Source organism: Siphateles boraxobius, unplaced genomic scaffold, assembly GCF_051911475.1.
Source record: "Siphateles boraxobius isolate OS27281-9 unplaced genomic scaffold, OSU_SipBor_1 8, whole genome shotgun sequence".
Classification (NCBI taxonomy): Eukaryota; Metazoa; Chordata; class Actinopteri; order Cypriniformes; family Leuciscidae; genus Siphateles; species Siphateles boraxobius.
The window spans coordinates 40835729-40855284 of record NW_027509208.1 but is presented as its reverse complement, the minus strand read 5'-3'; the positions used below and the strand labels follow the sequence as shown (position 1 = coordinate 40855284).

The 19556-nt window shown below is 38.9% G+C and overlaps 3 protein-coding genes across 15 annotated transcripts in view; 1 reads left to right on the top strand and 2 right to left on the bottom strand.

Moving 5' to 3' along the window:
* Positions 1-16883, bottom strand: part of pals1b (protein associated with LIN7 1, MAGUK p55 family member b) — a 55404-nt gene extending 38521 nt beyond the window's left edge. For 2 of the 4 annotated variants that reach the window (XM_077219491.1, XM_077219494.1), the window contains exons 1-4: positions 16681-16883; positions 14892-15170; positions 10103-10311; positions 63-140 (exon numbers count right to left, since the gene is read on the bottom strand). In XM_077219491.1, coding sequence (XP_077075606.1) covers positions 63-140; positions 10103-10311; positions 14892-15168 — 564 coding nt within the window. In that variant the 5' untranslated portion in view covers positions 15169-15170; positions 16681-16883. Of the gene's footprint in view, positions 1-62; positions 141-10102; positions 10312-14891; positions 15201-16680 lie in introns of all 4 variants that reach the window. The other 2 variants (XM_077219492.1, XM_077219493.1) reach the window with 2 other exon arrangements.
* Positions 1-19556, top strand: part of atp6v1d (ATPase H+ transporting V1 subunit D) — a 159591-nt gene that overhangs the window by 49172 nt on the left and 90863 nt on the right. The window lies entirely within an intron of this gene.
* Positions 17707-19556, bottom strand: part of gphnb (gephyrin b) — a 122134-nt gene continuing 120284 nt past the window's right edge. For all 10 annotated transcript variants that reach the window (XM_077219504.1, XM_077219506.1, XM_077219507.1 and 7 more), the window contains one exon: positions 17707-18957. In XM_077219504.1, coding sequence (XP_077075619.1) covers positions 18824-18957 — 134 coding nt within the window. In that variant the 3' untranslated portion in view covers positions 17707-18823. The remainder of the gene's footprint in view (positions 18958-19556) is intronic.

Genomic DNA, 19556 nt, shown 5'->3' with positions numbered 1-19556 from the left:
ACTTTGGAAAATTATACAGATGTCAACAAGGACACGTTGTGTGACAATCCCTCATCATTTACCTGTAGGTGTGGTGAAGTCAACAGGCCTGTTAGTTCTGTGGCTTCAGTGTGTTTACTGGAGTGAAGGACACCTTCCACCTGGGCAATGACACGAGCCAAGAACATGAATGAGGAAAGTTTGTCAAATTTATTCTAGATCTTTTAAGCCTCTAGACAAGCATCACTATGACTTTTCGATCATTAAAAAAAAAATCAAATACATTTTCATTACATTTCATGCACCACCCAATTGTACAAATTTAACCCTCTGGTGCTCGAGCGGCAGTGAAAAATGGCAGATTTTTTTCAATTAAATGAATGTATTATATTTTCATTTTTATTTAATATTTTATATAATATTTCAGCTTAAAATTTAATACTTTCATTTTAGTTTTACTCTATAACTGTGAGAAAATCAAAGCCATAAATCTAAACAAGCTGTGCTTCAAATTTGAAGTTGATATCTAGAAAAATTTGCTTTCAGTAAGATTTTGTTCGGGTGCAGTACCAAACGTTTCCACTAGATTACATTTCTCATTCACTTCCAATGCGCTCATTTTTGACTCTGAACAGTACAAATGTGACTATTTTTTCAGGACTATTTAACCTTTTCAAATCATGTCCATGATTTTTTATTTGTGTTAACATAGCAAGTGCCAAAACCTTTACCAAAATTCATAGCATTCCGATGATGTAAAACAATTCTAAAAAACCAAAACGTAAAATTAGGGTTTCATTCCAGTTTGCTTCTAAAAAAAAAAAAAAAAACTAAAAAGTTTCATTTTTGATCTGATTATATGGTAACCTTCAAAATTGTTCAGGCACAAATGATGATAAAAACACTCCAGTAGGGGTTCAATCTTCAGCTGGCTGGCAGGAACCGCCACTGGCATGTCACATGACCTGTCACATGACCTGTCAGTGGCTGCCAGTCTGCCTTGGCAAGTTTCAGAAACAATTTATTTTTGACAATTTTTATGTTTTGTGTTCCTGCCTCTCTAGCTCATTTAATATGCATCTGTTGATACACACTAAAAACAGCTGGGTTATTTCATCTACCCAACCGCTGGGTTATGAAATATTTTACCCATTATGGGTTATTTATATGGAATTTGGGTTATTTTGTGCAACTCATGCATTGAGTCAAAATCCATCAACCCAACATACATCGGTTGACCCACCACATGGGTTGTTTGTGCTTCGAACGTCATCACATCACCAGACTTCCTACACCGAGTGCTCGTCACAGCAGAGAACCTGCCTGGTCAACCAGCGAGGCAAATAAATAATAAAAGGTTTGTGTACACTACATGTCTAATTCACATTGTCTGAGTTGCGTTACGTTTACGTTCTTTTGTATGATTGATGTTTTGGGGCCGGTTATCCCAATTAAAGCAGTCAAATGGCCGTGATCACGACTGGTTGCTTACTGACGCTCGCTGGATGCTCAATCACGCCTGTCGCAGTTGAATTGCGAGTAACGCATTGAATGAACTAAGTAACTAACTGAGTAACTGGCTGCATGCCAGTTTCATTATTAAGTGATGAAACACCACTCTGTGTTGCATTTGACAACACACACACACACACACGCACGCGCACACACACGCAGTGATTGTAATAATCCATTAGATCTCATTCTGGCCTCCAAGAAGTCTTAGTGCATCACACTTCAGTCTGTAAGCCAATGACGGATTACATTCCCAACAGCCAATGGCTTCCTCCAGCTTTATACTTTGGCACAGGGCAGATCAACCAATTACCACGTCCTTATTAAGCGCCTCAGGGGCCTTTGCTCAAGTACAATGACTACAAACACCTCAAAAAAGTACAGATTCACATATAAGCTGCGGTGAGCTAGACTAGACTAAAATCTAGTGAGCTTCCTGAATAAACAGCCTTTTAAGGCATCATTGGTGTGCTCATAACACAGAGGTTGTTTAATTATGCTGTCTTTTAAGATAATTTCATCGAGAATGAAATTTCAGAATGCATTGCGTTTGAGTTGGAGTTTATTTGACATAAAAAGAAGCAATACAACTGTATTACAACTTCTTTGCCAAGGATAACACAATAAAGTTGCAATTTCCATTGTGGTCCTTGATTTTAGAGGGTCATTCTCATGCCATTAGCTCTGTGCAAAAAACAAAACAAAAAGACATTTTATTGAAAACATATATTTGATTATAAATATACTTACACCACCGTTCAAAAGTTTGGGGCCAGTAAGATTTTATTTTTGAAATTCATACTTTTATTCAGTGAGGATGCTTTAAATTGATTAAAAGTGACATTAAAGACATTTAGAATGTTACAAAAGAATTCTTTCAAATAAGTAATTATAAAAATAAAATGTATTCTATTTTGTTTTATTCTATTTTTAAGCTCTTTTGAACTTTGATCAAAGACTGGAGTATTGATGCTGAAAGTTTAGCTATGGTAGCATAAATATAAATGACATTTTAAAATGCATTACAATAAAATGTAAAAAACAGAATATTATTTCACAATTTGTACCGTTTTTTTTAGCTAATAAATACAGCCTGGTAAGCAGAAGAGACTTCTTTCAAAAACATTTAAAAATCTTACTAAATTAAATGTGTGAATTAAACTATATTTGTGAGTTACTTGCATGTCTATGCATATTAAAAGAGTTAATTGTTAGCTTTGTAACCTATTACTCTGCAGTCTTTTTGTATGACATATAGAGTTGTTCGCTATTGCATTCTTTCGATTTGATTAAGAAGGTAAAAAAGTTCCGAATGGCATTCTAACTTACTGCTCTTACTATTAAAATGCCTAGTACTTACTACAAGGGTACAGTATACAATATAGTATACAGTGCACAGTGTAACGCAGGAGTTTCCTTCATCACCTCCTTCACACCCACATAGGGAGCCGTCTCCCGAGTATTAACACTACATCTCCCATCATGCATTTCATCTGACTCAAACACACACCTGTTGCCACTGAGTGTTCTCACACCTGTATTCCATTTACTTGTGCATTTAACCAGCTTTCTACCCTCATTCAGTGCGAAGTATTGTTGAGCCCTGGTTGGCTTACTGAGCGTTTATCCTCATGTTTCCCCTTACTGGTTTAGATCCCGGACTGTTGCTGATTTCTACGATCATTCTCTGGCTACCTAGACCCTGGACTGTCTCCTGGCTTTCGATCACTCTCTGGCTCCCTTGACCCTGGACTGTTTTAACGTGCTTCTAATCTCAGCCTGGCCTGGACCCCAACGCCTGTTTATCTGAATACTCTTTGCCTAGCCCTTCTACTATTGTCAAATCGAATAAAAGCTGCAAATGGATCTTACCGACTCTGAGCAATCCTTACACATAGAATATCATACCCCACAATTCAATGTGTTTTACTTGACCTTCGCTCTCCAATTTAAAACATAATGTAGAAGTTATAGAGTGCTGCAGGGATGACATATTTTTGTGGGCCTAAACCAGGAAACAAGTTAGTATTTTAGTACTTCCGGTTCCATCATTCAGAAATCATTGTTGTTTTTTTAATGGGATTTTGGTTAAATGCTTCAAAATAAGGTCTGTGGTGAACACAAGCTCAAAACACTTTCACATTTTATTCTATGACATAAAATACATCAGTGATACCCAGTGATTTAAAAAAAGGCTTTTACTTGTCTTGTAAAAGGCAGTTGCTGACAACACTTTTGAATTTTTTTCTTTTGAATGTCCTCTGAACCATCTAAATGAGGACTCGAGGCTGTCAAGGAGATTAAAAGTCATCAGCAGAACAGGTAAACTCATCACCAACTTTCAAAAGTGTTTATAATCATGCTCTTGCAAATGATTATAGCTCAATCTTTCAGGTAAAAAATGTTTTTAAAAAAAGGCTGAAAGAGATGTTGGAAGCTTAGTGATGGTGACATTGAAGTCATGAACAGAACGTGCAAGAATCTTAAGCTTTTGTTAGTCACAGACCTTATTTTCTGCAATAATCCAAGAGGTAATGGAAAAATCCTATTGGGTTTCTGTCGAGGCAACCAGGCTGATGCCAAGTTACGGGATGGCCTAAAAAACTACGTCATCACTGTGTAACGGAGGCTAGCTAATAAAGAGCTGTACAAGTAAACGTCAATCCCCCGATCTAGACACGCTAGCGATTAATGCAATTAATATTAATATAATTTTGCAAGTATTATGGGAATGTTCCTTTTGAATGTCCTTTGAACCATCTTAAAAAAAGTAGTAGCAAGTAGTAACATTTAAGAAAACTTTAGACTAAAGTCCAACTAAAATGTTCCATGAATGATATTTAAATTTTAAATATATATATAAAAAAAATTTTTTTTTGCGAATGTTCTAAAAACGCTACTAAAGGCGCTGTATGTAGAATTCAAATAATCCTGGTTATTAGCGACACCGGTGGCCATTAAATGAACTGCAACTTAAAGCTCGTGCAAGAGTAACGTTCAAGAGACCGAGCGTGATTCAATGCACCGAAATACTCACTGCAGACTTATTTTTCGTTCTTTGCTTAAAAGTAAAAATAAGTTGGAAATACCTTGCAGTGATATACTGTCATGTCAACATATGAGGTTATTAAAGGGGTGGTATAATGTCCCTTTCACAAGATTTAAACTCAAAAAGTCTTTGATGTCCCCAGAGTGTGAATGTGAAGTTTTAGCTCAAAATACCCCACAGATATTTTTTATAGCATGTTAAAATTGTCACTTTTTGAGGGTGATCAAAAAAGCACAGTTTTTGTGTCTGTCCCTTTAAATGCAAATGAGCTGCAGCTCCCGGCACAGAGGGCGGAGCTTCAAGAGCTCCTGTGTGTGTGTGTGTGTGTGTGTGTGTGTGTGTGTGTGTGTGTGTGTGTGTGTGTGTGTGTGTGTGTGTGTGTTAGCAGCTCCGATTACCTCATACAGACATGCACTGAAAATTTCTAAAACTTTTAGCCTTTTATGTTTAAACCGGAGTCAGACAAAGATGGAGAGACGCAAGAAGAAGTGACAACATGTAGACATTTCTGTATGGTTAGTTGATGAATTTATGAAGATTATGTGTAGTTATCTTGACTTCAAGTCATTGATTAGCACATTCTGTATTGATAATCTATAGATCGTGTTCCGGGGGCGGGGTTTATGTAAATTTTAAGGGTTAGTGATGTCACTAACCTGTGAAGAAGCTCAGTGTATTCCCTACCAGCTGTTTGTTGTAGTCCTTAAAAAGCGATTTATTTAGAAGAAAATATCTCCCTTTGCTTTGAACTTTGAGTGTCGTAACTTTACAGATGTTGTTTATGCTCAAACAGCAACATTACACACTAACTAAGGTTAGAAAAGTGAAATCATAATCAATCAACCACCCCTTTAAAATTACACTGTTGATAATAGTTCGATTATAAAGGATATATAAAGTAGTTATGAAACTATAGACTGTATAGATCTGGCTGTGTGAGACTTTAGTTTGAATTAATCAGGTTACTTTGTAAGACACATTGACATCACAGTACAGAACAGCTCGTTCGGCATTATCCTGAACATTGTATAAGCATTCATTTCATCTGTCAGAACGAAAAAGAGGCTCTCGGCTGCGCGCATCAACATCACACCCTTTGGATTTTCCCGGCCCGAGTCCTTCACTTAAAACCAGGTCAGACTAGCCAACCTAAGAAGTCAGGGAAGGTCTCGTTTTTTAAGATTCGTTACATGCTGTTGGCAATACAAAAAGCAATTAATCTGTGAAAATTCTTACATATAGCCCCTTTAAAAGAAAATATTAACTTTAAGGTGCTCTAAGCGATGTCACGTGTTTTTTAGGCCAAAACATTTTTGTCACATAAAGCAAACATCTCCTCACGATCCGCTAGCTACCTGTCCCTTGAACCCACTGTAAAAAAAACGCGGTCTCTGCAGACACCCCAGGCTCCACACACGGCAACAAAAACAAACTGGGCTTACCCGCACCACGAAACACAACAAACTGTTCCAGCCAATAACCAACAAGAAGGATTTGGGGGGTTAGTGCGCGGATGAGGAGGAAGGGTCGAGCTAGCCTAATCCGTTTTGTTTGACAATACTTTAAACATCAACAAGAAGTGACGTCACCCGACTAGGGTTGTAACGGTATGAGATTTTCACGGTATGATAATAGTCTCAGAAAATATCACGGTTTCACGGTATTAAACAATGATTATTATTATCAGCTGCAATGAACCTTAAATTAATGAAAACTGATAGGGTTTTTTGGTTGAACATATGGTTTATTAAAACAAACTTTTTTAATCTACCTTTTGAAAAAATAAGAAAGAAAAAATAAACCTGCAGATCTCCCATTTGAACAAACATGTTTGATCAATTGAATTAATAAAATTCTTAATTTATTAATTATTATTTAAGATAATTTTAATTTTGACAGGTTGTACTAAACTCCTATGAGTTTCAGTCAGAGTGTATTTGACAATGATTATTTTCAACAAAATTATGAAATGCTCATTTAGTTCTCTCAGAGCAGCTCTGGATATGTTCATGTGTTCACGTCCTTATATAGTGAGTGAGACGGCAGACGCTTTAAACACCATGAGCGTCCCACATACTTGAGTATATACTAGGTGAAACGGTGCTGCTCATTCACACAGACACGCTGAACAAGCAGAATATAGATTTACAGTTTTTTGCGCTGTTTAATAGACACACTCATATAGCGATTTTATTTATTGCACAGCTATATTTTAGATTTATTCATCCATCTATCAAATCGCGCATTTTACGTGACATCTGCGTTATATTGTAAATTCCCTCAGCAACATGTAAATAATACGGCCTTAAGTTATAAATGGAGCTTTATCTGCAGGGAGGGAAGGTGTTCGCGAATATGGGAGAACATATTTGACATATTTCCTCATTTTGCAGCCACTCTTCGTCCATATTTCTGGACACAACTGGATATCAATCTTCAAGGAAAAACCCACGTTCGTTTTTCGGATACCCAAAATATTCCCACACTGCAGATTTTAACTTTTTTTTTCGAAGAATTCGCAGCCTCAGTCTCAGACATTTTCTCCAGTGCACATGTATAGGTGGAGTAGTCAAGTGGAAATAAGTTGCATATGCGCATTTGAGATCTGCTTTAATTTTTTTTCCAAAACCGTGGATAAGCAAATGTTCACGATATGATAATCGTACAAGTCAATATCGCGATAAACCGCCATACCGGTATACCGTTACAACCCTACACCCGACATCGCTTAGAGCATCGGTTCCCAACAGGGGGGTCGCGGTCCACAAGGGGGCCTCAGCGAGCTGTTTGGGGGTCGCGTCATATTTTGAAAAGTGTTGAACAGTGAAGCCGCCTCTCCACTGCACACGACAAACGACAGCCGTCGGACCGGAAGTCATTAATTTCCAATGGAGAGTCGTACGGGAGCTGCGGGGAGTTCCGGTCATATGCGAATGCGGAAAATTCGGATCCGATTTGAGCTTTGGATACGTTGAAATATCTGAACTTCTGCGGCTAGACCGTATGTGATGTATTATACACGAAACTATGAGCATGAGGCTAGAATTACCAATATTTTAACTCTTTAATGTTATTCTGTAAACACTATTTCTGTAAAATGTCGGTTATTAATAATTATGGAAGAAAAAAATATTTTATAATTATTAAATCAATAATAATATTGATTAGCTCTATAAAATCTACTATGTTTTTATTTGAGATGTATTGAGGGTCATTTGTTTTGTGTGGATATATTCATGCATGCATTACATTAATAAAAATCATTAATTTTACCATTGTGAATAGCCGAGGGTAACGGTTGCTTCACGACCAATTTCAAAGTTCTGTGCGACTGACACTAGGGGGCGAAATGCGACAATCGTATGCGAATGTATTAAAGCAGCAGTCCGTAACTTTTTTTGTGTTCAAAATTTACTAAATTTATATAATGAGCGAGTACATCATGAATCCATTTTCCAAACCGTGTTTTTGTCTTGTCCTGAGTCACTATGGTACACCTATAATACGTAATAATCTTCATAGACATAAACAGAGTGAAGTAGCTCCGGCTACAATGTTCTTCCACAAGACGCATTATTCTGTTAACTCTTCGGGGTCGCCGATCACGCCGGCGTGATCAAGTTACATGACCAGTTTAAGACGTTGAAGCATAAAAACAAAGTCACGTTAAGCGCTGCCGTCCACTTCTGTCGAAAGTGCTGGCTTGAAATTCTATTTTACTTTTTGTTTTGTGTTGATAAACCAAGTAAAAACGGAGATATGATCATTTAAACTTTATATAAAAAAATATTGACGCGTTCGTAAAAGAACGCCAGATGTGATGCGACAGGCGTTGCATTTATTCTAATAACTTCGTCAGTTTTTGTCATAAAACAAAACGGAGAAAAATGTGTGAATCTGCTGACTCTGCTCTTCAGGCTGCACGTTTTAGGGAATGGAGGAGGAGCCAACTGAGCAAAGACGCGAAATTAAAAAGGCAGAGGATTTACGGAGTTGACAAAGAGAGACGTTATATATATCATGTATAGAGAGATATTATTGCTAGTTTTTGGAAGAGTTTGAGTAGATTTTGAGAGTAGTTTAGGAGTAGTGTAGATAGTTTACGTAGTTTAGGAGTGGTTTAGGTATTTTAGGAGTAGATTTAGATAAACTGTTTTAAGGAGTGGCACAGATAAAAAATAAAATTGAATAAAAAACACCTGATATTTTTTGTAAATAGTTGTATGTATAGTTTGATTTTGTGTTAATTTTACCTTTTGTATGGTATATTTGCACTAATGAGGAACCCCTCTGACTCAAGGAATGAAAGCCCTGTAATCTAGCTATCTGTGTAATTGTACATGAAGTGTTTTGTAGAGTTTCTCATCAAAAAAGTAAAGAAAAAACGCCTATTGCCACACCTCCTATTTGTGATTATATAGTTAAATTTTTATCTCAATTTTAAATTTTTTATTTTGTATTTAAACTATTTGGTAACCCTCATACTCTGGGTATGCAAGGGCTTAAATATAGCTCTCTGAATAATTGTGTGCACAACATTTTTTACAAAGTGGCTGAGCTAAAAAGAAAGAAAAAAAGCCTATGGCTACACCAGTTTTTTTTGTAAATCATATTTTTTTTTGTATATAGCTTGATTATATCTGAATTGTGCCTGTATATGTTGACATTTACAACTTGTGTTTACATTTTAAACCTTTTAAAATGCTTCATTGAGCATGTTTGTGTTTTTTGTAGTAGAAAAGCTATAATTTTTCTATTCGGATTTTGTGTTTTTTGTGTGATTTTGGGTCCAGTATGTTGATACAGTACATCAAAGTGAAAAACTAATTGTCTGGTCATATAGGTGATGTTGTGCTGAAAAAAATAATACCAAACATTGGTATGGTAAACATTTGTTTATGTCGCAAAATTAAAAAAAAATAAAAGTACTCAAAAACGGCCAAAATAGCCCAAGACTCCGAAGGGTTAATAAACGCATGTTTATTAATCGCTAGAGCGCCAAACGATCATATTACATTATTACATTAGCTCATTTTATTCACGATCCCCTGGCTGACCAAAAAATGTGTTTTCAACGAGGTCCCAGACACCAGTCAGTTTGTAATAGCCCATATTTAATTATTTTTTCCCTACACACCAGTGTGAATACTGATATTTTTGTTATTGCATTTCAAATAGGGCCAATTAATAGGCCACTCCTAGGCTTACGTTTTTAAATTAAATTGTTTTTGTTATAGTACTTTCAATATTATACGCTATTATTTGTGCATAAACATATCTGGTTATAGTAATAAACATACTGTTTGTTTAAAAACAAAACATTTTTTCATCCTTGCTGCAAGCTTACAAGAGCGACAATATCATTAAATGTGAAGGGGGGCCCTAAAATATTTTCTTGGGAAAAAGGGGGTCTCAGACAAAAAAAGGATGGGAACCACTGGCTTAGAGCACCTTTAAACAAACTTTCTATTAACGTTACGGGAAGCATAACGTCCCCTGTTATCTGAGCTAGCTACTCCAATACATGGCCAGTGTGACGCAGAGGAGTAGAGTGAGTGGTACCTCGTCTCGGAGCTGCTGTGCGTGTGTGGTGAGCGGGTACGGTGGGCACAGGCGTCTCATGCCGAGAGCTACGCTGCGGTGCATGATGAACGCCTGCCGGAAGTCTTTCTGAAGCAGGAGCTCCACCAGCAGATGAAGGTCCTCCTGACTCTCCGCATCAGTCAGACACAAATGAAGACACTGCAGAGAGTCCAGCAGATCCTCCAGCTCTGGGAACACGCAGGGGGAAACACCATTGATTATGATTATGATACAAAACAAAAAAAAGACCTTGGTTTCCTATGCCTTTTAAAGGTGCATTGTGTAATATTTCTGAGGATCTATTGACAGAAACGCAATATAAGATCCATAACTATGTTTTCAGTGGTGTATAAAGACCTTGCATAATGAACCGTTATGTTTTTATTACCTTAGAATGAGACATTTATATCTCCATAACCGCGGGCTCCCCCTTCTATGGAGGTCGACATATTGTGTGGTCATTTTTCTAGCGTAGCTGACAGCAAACACACAGCGCTACAGAGCGCGTTTCCTCACTACCTTGAAAAAGAAGTTTTCAATGGTGTATAAAGACCTTACTTAATGAACCGTTATATTTGTATTACCTTAGAATGAGCAGTTTCTGTCTACACACACCGCGGGTTCCCTTACATTGAAATGCGCCGACATGTTTCTACAGTGGCCCTAAACGGACAAACGCGTTTCGTTACTATGTTGCTCTTCGTGCAAGGAAGCAAGCTTAGTTCAGCGAATAAAACACTGACACAATGATGAACAAGTAACAATAATATTCGCAATAAGATTCAGTTTTACTGAATAATTAAGCAAACATAATTTATTAATTTATCCTTGTAAAGAAACTACATTGCTGAACTGGCTACTCTCTGCTGTCTCAGACGACGACATATTTTCCTGTCGGCCACCGTAACTTTTGTTGGTTGCAATTCGTAACCTCACCACTAGATGCCGCTAAAAATCGCACACTGCACCTTTAACTAATGCATTTCAATGACTTCTCCAGTCACTTCTAAATGACTAAATAAGGATTTTTAAAACGACAAGTTTTTAAAGGTCTCTGATACAACAACAATCTTTCTGAGCTTTTCAATGCACTGCATGCATTTCCTTAAAGTCCTCCTGTGGTGAAAATCAAGCTTTTAATGTTGTTTATATGTCTTCAGGGCTGCCAACTCTCACGCATTGAGCGTGAGACTCACGCATTGAGCGTGAGACTCACGCAATTGACCCAATTCTCACGCTCTCACGCCACACTCCCCGATTTCTCACGCTGAAGCGTCAACCCGGTCGGTCAAATGCCTGAAAGATGAGTTTATCTATATATCTACCTGTTGAGCCACTCGTGATCGACTAGTTATACGGCAAATTAGTTAAAATATCCCGTAATCTATCTAGAGCGAGCGTGCATGCGAGACAGATATTGTGCTTCAAACCGCGCGCGCCAGAGAGGTAAGCGAGCAGACACCATTTGGCGAACAAATTAGTACAAGATGGCCACGATTTAACTAAAACGTGGGAAAGAAATTGTTATAATGTGCACACAATTCACCTAAAACGAGCGAATTAATTAGTCAAACGTGCCGACTTATTAGTAAGTTGTGGGAACGAATTATAAATTCATGGCCACATTATATATTTTTGACTGAAAGCAAGAAAAAACATCTGACAACTGGGTCAAAAATAATTTCAAAGGGAAAACAAGATTAATTTCCTAAACCCCATTTTTTCTTACATTTCTCTTGATGTCCATAAAACAAGACAAAAGAAAATATTATATCAAAAATTACACACTTCACCTTCAAGGATTTTTACTGTGCCACATATTTACATGCTATATACCATGTTCTGCCTAAAAATTATTGCATTAATTTCACTTTCAAATCCACATTGTGAAATGAAGTTTTGACATTTGTCACCAGTCAACATAATCTTGTGTTGAGTAAGTCGTCAGTCATTTAGCAGACATTATATCCCAAGGGATGCGCAGTGCACTTCTTATAGGGACAATCCTGAGCAAGCCGAGGTTAAGAGTCTTGCTCACGAGTACAGAGGTGAGACCGTCTCTGGAGTTTCTACAATCACGTGTGATAGAGATATCCTGCTGAACTACACTAGCGTTCAAAAGCTTGGGGTCGTCAGATTGTGTAACGTTTGAAAGAAGTCTCTTCTGATCACCAATGCTGCATTTAGCTGATCCAAAATACAGTCAAAATTGTGAAATATTGTGACGTTTTCTATGTGAATATGATGTAAAATGTAATTTATTCCTGTGATCAAAGCTGTATTTTCAGCATCATTACTCCAGTCTCCTTCAGAAATCATTCTAATATGATGATTTGATGCTCAAGAAACATTTCTGATTATTATAAACTTTGAAAACGTCTCTGGTTACGACTGTAACCCTTGTTCCCCGAGAAGGGAACGAGACACTGCGTCGTCATCGTGACGACACGATGGGGAATGCCCCAGTGTAGCGTATCTGAAGCATGAATGAAATCTGTCCAATCCTGATTGGTGCTGCGTCATGACGTAGTAGATGACGGCATACCCGGAAGATACAAAGGGACGCCGGCACACACACACACATTAGCTCTTTTGCGCTGAAGCAAGCGCTCTGCCCGTGATAGGTGTGGCGACGAGACGCAGTGTCTCGTTCCCTTCTCGGCCAGAAAGGAGGGCCACCGAGGAGGCCATGCTCCTGGTGGAATGCGCCCTCACGGCCATAGGTGAAGGCAAATTGCGCACCTGATAAGCCGTGGCTATAGCCTGGACAATCCAATTGCTTATTGTCTGTTTAGATGCAGGCAGCCCTTTCTTGGGTGAACCAAAGCACACCAACAACTGGTCTGACTTCCTCCACTGAGAAGACTTCTCCAAATAAACTCTTAGGGCTCTGACTGGGCAGAGCAGGTGAAGTCTCCCCTCTTCCGCCGTCCCATGAGGTAGAGGATGGAAGGCCTGAAGAACCACTGACCGTGCCGCACTAGACGGCACCTTGGGCACATAGCCAGGCCTAGGATGTAAGATGGCCTTAACACCGCCAGGGGCAAACTTCAGGAAAGTTGGCGTTATAGCCAAGGCCTGGAGATCCCCCACTCTCCTCAGAGAGGTGATGGCAAGGAGAAAGGCCACCTTGAAGATCAGGTTCTTTGCCTCAGCCGACTCCAGTGGTTCAAAGGGGGCCTCAGCCAACCCTTCAAGAACCACCGCCAGGTCCCAAGTTGGGACTCTGGAGTGAGCCGCAGGCCTCATCCTCCGAGCCCCACGGAGGAAACGCACAACCATATGGTGCTTTCCCAAAGGCCCAGCACCTATAGGCGAGTGGAAAGTCGCAATCGCAGCCACATACACCTTAAGTGTGGACGGGGTAAGACCGGCGGAGAAACGATCTTGGAGGAACTCCAGCACTGAAGCCACTGGGCAGTTAACTGGGTCCACCTCACGCTCTCTACACCAAGTGGAAAACACATTCCACTTTAGGCTGTACAGTCTCCTGGTGGAAGGAACCCTGGAGCGGAGTAGGGTCTCGACAACATCTGCTGACAGGCCAGCCTCTAGGTACCGAGCCCCCTCAGGGGCCAGACCCAGAGGTTCTACAGCTCTGGCCGGGGGTGAAATATTGTGCCCCCTGCCTGAGACAGCAGTGCTACAATGTCCGAGAACCATATCCGGGTCGGCCAGCGGGATGCTACTAAAAGTAGGCTGATCCCTTCCCAGGATGCTCCCAGCACCAGTCCCTGGGACAGGAACCAAGGTTTCCTCCATATGACAAGGGAACGAAGGCATCTGCGCGTTACCCTGATCATACGGAACGGATTTCCCCTCGGGGAAAACCCCTTGGCTCTCAACCACCACTGTAGGGGTCTCATGTGTAGCAGGCCAAAAGGTATGATGTTGTACGCTGCTGCCATGAGCCCCAGCAGTCTCTGAAACTGCTTCACAGTGAGGTTGTGGCCTAGCTTCACTCTGGAGACCATCGCCAGTATGGACTCCACGCGCGCAGGAGACATCTGTGCCCGCATCGTTGTGGAATCCCATACAACTCCCAGGAACGTAGTCCTCTGGGAGGGCGTCAACACACTCTTTTTTGTGTTGAGTCTCAACCCCAGACTCTGGATGTGGGCGAGGACGACATCTCGATGCCGAATCGCCAGCTCTCACGACTGGGCCAGAATCAGCCAGTCGTCGATGTAATTGAGCATCCTGACGCCCTCGAGCCTCAGGGGTGCTAGAGCTGCATCCATGCATTTTATAAAAGTGTGAGGGGAGAGAGCTAGGCCGAACGGAAGAACTCGATATTGGAACGCTTCGCCCCCGAAAGCGAACCTCAGGAACTGAGGTTCTGTTCATACAGAATAATGTAATGCAATATTCTGTAACATTTGTCACTTTTGTATATGTATATATACCCTGAATGATTTTGATACTTGATTTTTACCTCCTTTTTTCTCCTACTTTTCTCTATTTTATTTTATTGATTTATTTTATAGTACTGTAAAGCACTTTGGATCAACTACAGTTGTGTTAAACTTGTGCTCTATAAATAAAACTTGACTTAAGATCCATTTAATGCATCCTTGCTAAGTAAAAGTATTCATTTCTTTATAAAATCTTTTGAATGGCAGTGTATGCCTGTAAAATAATCTGTACTTATTACTTTAGAACTGACTGAATTCTGCTAATTTCCCAAGTTTTTACTTCAGCTCTTTCAGACTATTCCAGATCACTCCTGAACATGATGCATTTGCAGGTTGTTCAACATGTCTCTCACCTGTTGTAGTTTCCTTTTCTGAGCTTGACTTGACAACGTCCATCGCATCAAAAAAGGGATGATTGTTGTTCTCAATGCTGCTCTGTGTCAATTCCTGACCCGAGGAAGAGTTCAGATCATCCATTTCCTGTTGAAAAGCCTCTTCCTCCTCCTCCATCATCTCTGGACTGTTTTGGGATTGTCCCGTCTGGTCACTGCAGCATTGAGTGATGAGTTTGTCAGGACCGTCCATGTCTCTGTCCTCCGTCATGTCCCCGTTCACGTGTAACGTTAACATGGCTGTTTTATAGTGAAGGTCAACACAATAAACTACAAGAGTTCAGAGCACAAGACAGTCATACCCTGAAACAATATATACTCACATACTGTACAGTAGCGGCCAAAAGTGATGTCCGAAGGCAAATTTGTTTTTAATATTTAAACTTTTTTAGGTTAAACGTATACTTAAACTATAGTATGAGGGAAGAACAAAACACTAAACTAAACTTCTTTATCTGACAAAATTATTTGGTAAACTACAGCTGCAGGTTTTATTTTACTATGAAAAAAAAATGCATAGTAAAACAAAAAGCTCACAGCAAAAAGCTTAAGTTGACTACAATATTAATATTTCATTGGTTCTCTCTTGTTTTTGCATGTGTTCATAAATTCTTTATATGACACAGCCTTGCCGAAATGATGTTGCCACAATTTGGTATGTTTCATTGCGTTATCACTTACAAAATAAGCATTTTAATAATAGCCTATTTGAAGGTCCCAGTTTTCCTAGGCTGGCTCACTTTCGGACACCATTTATATATATATGACATAAAACTATATGCTTACTATTAAAACTAACTTGTTTTGGATTTGGACGATTATGTAATGAGATTTCATTAGAAACTCTTTGATCTCAAAAGATCAAGGAGAATTTGATTTCTGAAGATATGAGCCCTTTAAAGGTTAAGTGTGTAATTTTGGCGCCACTAAACTGCACAATACAAGCAACTTTCACAACTTTTGAAGAAATCTACTTCCTCTGAAGGAACCAATCAGGTTTCAGCACACACATTCAGACCTTCAGCTGTGTTTAAAGTAACAGGTGGCAGTGAAAATCAACCATCTGTTCATCTGAGATTACTTAGTGCCAACTTCAGAATCACACACACACACACACACACACACACACACACACACACACACACACATTAAAGATAATTCAGATGGACATCTGTTTTGTTCATGTATCTTTTAAACCTTAAAACACAATGTCAATCTAGATGAATAACATCTAATTACAGGACCGTTGATCTACTTAATAAACCAACAGTCACCTATAAATAACTTCATGCTGACCAAACATCCTTACAAACATTAACACAATCTAACAGTTACTAAAAGCATAATAAATGAATTAAATAAGTAAAAAAATAAAATGACAAAGAAAGCGAAGCTATTTCCGCAGAAACTGCGGATACTAGGCCTATAGTACATTTTTGCAGGGGATTGAGTGAAATTTTTAATTCTGGTCAGATCATTTTATTTAATGGAGTTATTATATTACTTGCAACCATTTCTAGCATAAATCCAGCAGTAATCGAGCTTTTAAGCGCCACTAATGCGTCCGACTAGATAAACTTATATAACAGCAAATGTTCTTGCACGTCTTTCCTCTAGTACTGTCTTGTACGTTTGAACCTTTCAGTCACTAAATACTAAACTACAGCAGCCCAACATGAACCGAAAGCAACGCAATCATAAAAGTAAATGACTATTTATAAACGCAAACAAAACGACACCTATTACTCACTGTGTGCATGGAGTCCCAGGTCTCCCTCAGCTGTTAAAGGTCAATAGAGTGATAATTCCAGTGGTGTTTTCACTGAGGTCCAGTAGAAGTGTGAGTGTCCACAGCTCAGGTGTCCGAGGATAAACTTGATCAGCTGTGACTTCATGAGTTCAGTAATCTCATTTAAACCCGTCAGCGCCACGAGACTGAGCATGCAGGTGTTATCCCATCTTCATCATCATCATCACGTCTACAATTACGCTCTGATTCTGCAGCTACTGATATAATTCATCCGGTTCTTTTTATTTTCCAAATTTCATAACCCATATCATATGGTGTAGACTACAAATTGACATTAAATCTTAAATTCTTTGGAGCAATAACTTTGAAGTAAAGAAATATATTTTTAAATGTTTAGTTATATATAATAATTTAATTTTCAAAAATTTACCCTAAAATTGACTGCATGTATCCATCCAATCATTTAAAAATGGAAATTTTAAATAACCAAAAAAGTATATGATTGGATGGATGCAGTCACTTTGAGGAAAAAATTGAACATAAAATGATATATAAATATTCCAAAAAAGCATATGATTTAATGAAGTGCGATTAAGAAGCAGTACCTTAATTTAATTTTTAGAAAAAAAAACAAATGACCTACAAAACAAAAGCATATAATTTCAATAATAATTAAATTACTTAATTTTTATTAAATGTTTTCTGCAAATTGACTATATCCATCCAATCATATGCTTTTTTGGTAATTTACAAATATAATATAATATAATAATGAACACACACACACACACACACACACACACACACACACACACACACACACACACACACACACACACACACACACACACACACACACACACACACACACACACACACACACACACACCTTTGTTTGTGCCTAAAATATTCCAAGTTTATAATGAAACTGTAAAAAAAACACACACATTAAAAATTAGATATATAAAACACTGCAGAATTAGTGAATGAATGCACTGGTGAATTAGTAGACCATAATCACACACGTTAAGGAATTATGTTTTTATTCATTTTATTACAAGAAAATTCCACAATGCTATTTTTATATAATGATCAAGGATTTTATTATTGTAGTCTCTCTCATTAGGTTCTTATCATTACAGAAAATGTTATTATACAGATTTGTTCAATGTCTCCTCATTGCTTGGTCATATTCCGCAGGAGTGCTGGTCACATTTATCTGTACAATTCAATTGTTCTTTTTTTACTGTACATTTTTGTGTAGTTGATTAAAAAGGCAGTCAGCACTTAAATAAGCTGTTGTTGTTTTTTTCTCCTCTTTTTAAAGTATATTCAAATAAAATGTTCGCCTGTGACTCCACCCCCTGGGGGAGGGGGGCGGGGCTACACCAGGTCATGTGATTATAAGGAAGCTTCAGGGATTGGGTGACCAGGCCCGTGTTCCCCCGGGCACGACCTTCGTGCACCCACGCGTTTGGCACTGCGCACACAAACAAGACTCACGAGATAAACGACAAGCAAAGCTCTTTGTGATGTCATAATGATGCCTACTAATGGGAGGAAAAGTAAAAGTGTCACGTCAATGACACGTAAGACAAAAAGTGCCACCCTCCAGAGTCCGGATTTCAAGTTGTTGTGTTCTTCCCCATGTCCGAAAAAAACGAAAGCAGTCATTTTTCATTTACTTGTCTGTTTTTACGTCAAAACGGGGAAATAATATTCTCTCTTTTCTTTTTCTTTTTTATGTCTCCGGGCAGGCACCTACAGTTTTCTATTAAAATGCTACAGCTATAAGATCTAGCATTGAACACACAAAGCAACTGCAATGAAAAGAATAAAGTTGCCTTAATATAATAATAATAATTAATAATAATGACAAGAAAAATGCAATAATAATAATAATACAGAATAAATCTCTTTTTATAATTAGATTTTATAATTTAAAAGTTATATTTTTTCTTTCTTTGAAATAATAGATTTTTTTTCTCATATGTATCTAGTTTTGTGATCAAGATGTTGACTATACTTCAGCGTTATCCAAATCAATAAAAACTAGCTGTGCCGTTGCATATTACAGTCAATGATATGTGAACATGCACCGTGAACCACCCGTCACTCTCTGTCCTTCAGCCCGTGTCTGTCATCATAGACGACCGATGACCATCACGTCCACCACCTCGCCCTTGTGCAGCTCCACGTATTGCTCGGTTTTGGGAGGTAGCATCAGGAGTCCGTTAGCGCTGCGCATGCTCATGAGTCGGCTGCTAACCTGGTTCCCTGGACAAAGACCGAGAGAGGAAGAAAAGGATGAAATTTCTGCCACTTGAACCCTATTTTAACGATCTAAGTAAGTACATGGTCTAAAGCAGGGTTTCTCAACCTTTTGCCTACTTTGATTAGAATGACCACCATCAAAGTGGTAGTAGATAGTTCGCAAACGACTCGTTAAATGGGCGACATCGACACATACCCATGCTCTGCGATCCCCTTAACATCAGCGAAACTAACCTCCTGATGTCTGTGAATACGGGCAGAGTATGGGTTCTTCCATCCCCTCTCGATCTCCGTGTGAAGATAAGGAAGAAATGGAAGGCTCACCTGAGCTGACGGTGTATGGCCAGGGAGAAACCGATCGTCGAGCCTACCGCGAGCTCTAGCGCGTTGCCATGGCAGCTACAGCCTGCCGGCGGCGCGCTCCACAACATCCACAAGCTCTGCATACACAGTGCAGGGTGGCTGAGAGGGTTCAGGATCTACCTGATTATAAACCATCTCCTGCTTGTCCTGAAGAGCAGCAACTGCAGGAAACCGTCGGCAAAGAGTATAGAAGAAAAGAGGCGAAACTCTGATGCTTTTTTGGAAACAGCCACTAGGTG